General features: G+C 51.4%; 1 protein-coding gene across 1 annotated transcript; it reads left to right on the forward strand.

Moving 5' to 3' along the window:
* The first annotated feature begins 588 nt into the window (after nucleotides 1-588).
* LOC125220937 lies at nucleotides 589-2,094 on the forward strand. The gene is made up of 3 exons (XM_048123065.1): nucleotides 589-1,309; nucleotides 1,454-1,834; nucleotides 1,931-2,094. Exons 1-3 carry the CDS (start codon nucleotides 589-591, stop codon nucleotides 2,092-2,094), a joined length of 1,266 nt encoding a protein of 421 aa, XP_047979022.1.
* The last annotated feature ends 1,525 nt before the right edge of the window (nucleotides 2,095-3,619 follow it).

The following is a 3,619-nucleotide window of genomic DNA, read 5'->3' on the forward strand; positions in this document are numbered from 1 at the left end:
TAATACTACTATCAATTATGGATAAATTTTGAGATGGGTTAATTAATGAAGTACTAATATAGGAGTACGATTATTATTATAATTTTTTTTGGTGTAAAGATAAATTGAAATAAAAAAGCCAAAATTGAACTTGTGGAGAATTGAACACGGACCTGGTAGCTGCTAGGCCTAGCAGAAGACCACTTGAGCTGAAAAATTAACACTTAAATCTCATTAATATAAAATATATATAAGGAAATTTGAAATTAGAGCACTCCCAATGGCGACGGCGAAAATCCGGCGATTTTTCGCCGGATATCGCCGACTTATCGCCGGCCATTGGGAGGAGTTCGGCGATTTTTCGGCGAAATTCCTACCGATTTTACGCCAAGCGGCGTTTTAACGCCGGGCTATCGCCGGATCATCGCCGGCCACTGTGGGGAGCTGTTCGGCGATTTTTCGGCGATGATCAATTTTTTTTTTTTTTTTTTTCTCAACGGTCATATTCTAATTTCCACCCCTATAAATATTTCATCCTCTTCCTCCATTCATCACCCACAAACTTCATTCACACAAATTTTCAATCTTTTTTCTCTCCATCTTTATTAAATGAGTTCTGATTCATCGTCTCGTGCTCAGTCCGACGAGGAAATATCACATTCTTCTTCCGAAGAAGAGGTACCTCCCGCTCCCACCGGATGGGATGTAGCGGGTTTCGCCAACAACCCAATCAACAACTATATCTCCCGCTACATACAAAGCGAGATCGCTCGAATGCAGCAGCCACCCCCCCAACGGCCAATCCGCCGGCGGCGCCGATACATCCCTCGCAACCACACTGGTGCGCACGATCGGCTGTTCGCCGATTATTTCGCGGAGGAACCACGTTATCCGGCAGATGTATTTCGTCGCCGGTTCAGAATGCGCCGCTCCCTCTTCCTGCGCATTGTTAATGCGTTGTCCGCGCGTTACCCCGAGTTCCGGCTCCAGCGAGACGCAGCAGGGAAGCCCGGACTATCGCCCCTACAGAAATGCACTGTTGCCATCCGGCAGTTGGCATACGGAGGGTCCGCCGACATGTTCGATGAGTATCTGCAATGCGGCGAGACGACTGGCAACGAGTGCCTGAAGAATTTCTGTCAGGGCGTGCGAGAGATATTTGGGGAGCACTACCTTCGCTCGCCGGACGCAGCTGACTGCCAGTTCCTACTGGATTGGCACTGGAGGACCCACGGCTTTCCGGGGATGCTCGGCAGCATCGACTGTATGCACTGGCAGTGGAAGAACTGCCCAACCGCGTGGCGAGGCCAGTTCACTACCGGCTACAAAGGTACGCATCCCACCATCATTCTTGAAGCCGTTGCCGACCAACGGCTTTGGATTTGGCATGCTTATTTTGGTATAGCCGGGTCGAACAACGACCTAAATGTTCTCAATTCCTCGCCCCTTTTCAACGAGCGGATCAACGGGTTAGGCCCCTCCATCGAATTCACGGCCAATGGCAATGTGCATAACATGGGGTACTACCTGGCTGACGGCATCTATCCGCAATGGCCCGTGTTTCTGAAGACGATCAGATGCCCACTCGGAGATAGAAGAAGGTATTTTGCCCGAGCGCAAGAGTCTGCGCGCAAGGATGTGGAGAGGGCATTTGGGGTGCTCCAATCGCGATTTGCACTGGTAAAGGGCCCGACGCGCTTTTTCTACCAGGGGGATATTGCCGATATCATGTATGCGTGCATCATCATGCATAACATGATCATCGATGATGAACACGAAGGCGTCCTCGACGTCACCAACGACCCAAGTGTTGCATCATCGAGTCACGGTGTCTCAACCGAGTCCGCCCGCCAGGGTGTACCGCACAACGAACATGAACGGTTCCACGTTGTAATGTGTACCCGTGTTTAATACAACGAACTTTATTACTATTATTTGTTTTATCTTATAGAGCCCTGCCTCTCTCTACTCCTCATCGCCGCCGTCGCCGTCCTCACCGCCGTTGCCGCTGCCACCCGGGACTCCACATCGGTGGCATCTGAGCCCGCGTTTGAGCCCCCCATCAGTGCCCTCGTGGCATCCAAATCCACCTGCATGCTCTCGAGCATCGAGTGAAGAAACCTCTTCTCCATGAGGTCAGTTGCGGCCCTCCACTCTTGGAAGATCTTGTACATCGATTTCTTGCATTTTTGTATGAGAATAAGGTATGCGCGCGTGGGGAGGGTCTTGAGATGACCTCTGGCGATAGGGAGGATCCCCTCTTCGGTTGCCGTTGCGCCGCTTTTGGCCAACGCAGGGCGGGGCTACGAGCAAAGGATGGAGGGTCGGAAACTCCTCAGCATCCGGGGGGAGGTCATGGGATCCGCCGCTGTTGCCGCTGTAATCGTCGGAATAGTTCAGCTTCTGCTTCTTCGGCCACCCAGCGTCGACACCCCGCCCGAAACTTCTCGGAGTCCTTCAGCACCAGATAACATTCCCAGAAGGTGAACTCCTTATAAGTCCCCGGCACGGGGAACTGACTCTCTGCTATCCTCCGAGCATCCTCATCAGTCTGGCCACTGGTCTATATGCGGAGGGCGTTGGTGTACAACCCCGAAAATCGGCCCCCTACCGCGGCCCTGATGCGTTCCCACCCCCATCCGGCACTTTCCCGCTGTAGTCCTTTCTGTGCAGGCAGTACCTCATGTAGGCTGCTTGCAATCTTAGCCCACATGTTGACGATCCGCTGGCGGATCGCCCAGCGGGTCTTCGCAAACCGACAACCACGCCTTTGGCTGAGCGAGACGCATTTTCATCCCCTCATCCGTCCACTTCCTCTGTGCGGGGGGTATCGTCAACAGCCGGCTGCGATGACTCGCCGACCGCCTTGCTCTTCCCCTTGGTCTTCTTCTTCGCCGGCGCGGCCCGACCCGCCCAGGAACGGTGAGTGTCCGCCTCCCCGATATCGATCCCTTGCCAAGGGATGTTAAGCCATAGCCCATCGCCGCCCATCGGCCCGTCCGGATCCACGGTTACCATGGGAGTGCGAGATCTCGTCGCCGGACTGGACTCGTTGTTGTTATCCATCGCTCGATGTTGCTCTTGTACAAAAATTTAGAGAGAAAAAAACTCGTTAAAACAAGCGGTGCAAATGAAAATGAAACTAAAATCGCGTATATATAGTTTTTAAAAAAATTTCAAAAAATAAAAAATAAAAAATAGCGCTGGCCGATCGCTCGCCGATCGGCACGCCACAATGGCGGCCAGCGCATCGGCCAGCGCCTGAAATCGGCGTGCGCTCGCCTATTCTCTCGCCGAAAACGCGTTGGCCAATTCCAATGGTTCGGCTAACTGACCGGCTAGCAACGCGAATCGGCTAGCCGGTGGGCTAGCCGCTATTGGAGATGCTCTTATAGGTTATAAACGATGAAGCGCAGTTCAATTGATATAACGTTTCTTTTCTAACCAATCGGTCAGAGGTTCGAGTCATCATGAAATAGATGGAAAACCATTGTTGATCCTTTTTATGCTAAAAAAATAATCCTTCTGTCCCTAATAGTAGTAACTATTTGACTTGGCACGAGTTTTAAGAAATATAATAGAATGTGGGTTGAAAAAGTTAGTGACATGTATAGTATATCAGTTTTATATACTCCCCTCA

This window comes from Salvia hispanica, chromosome 4, assembly GCF_023119035.1.
Source record: "Salvia hispanica cultivar TCC Black 2014 chromosome 4, UniMelb_Shisp_WGS_1.0, whole genome shotgun sequence".
In the NCBI taxonomy this organism is placed as follows: Eukaryota; Viridiplantae; Streptophyta; class Magnoliopsida; order Lamiales; family Lamiaceae; genus Salvia; species Salvia hispanica.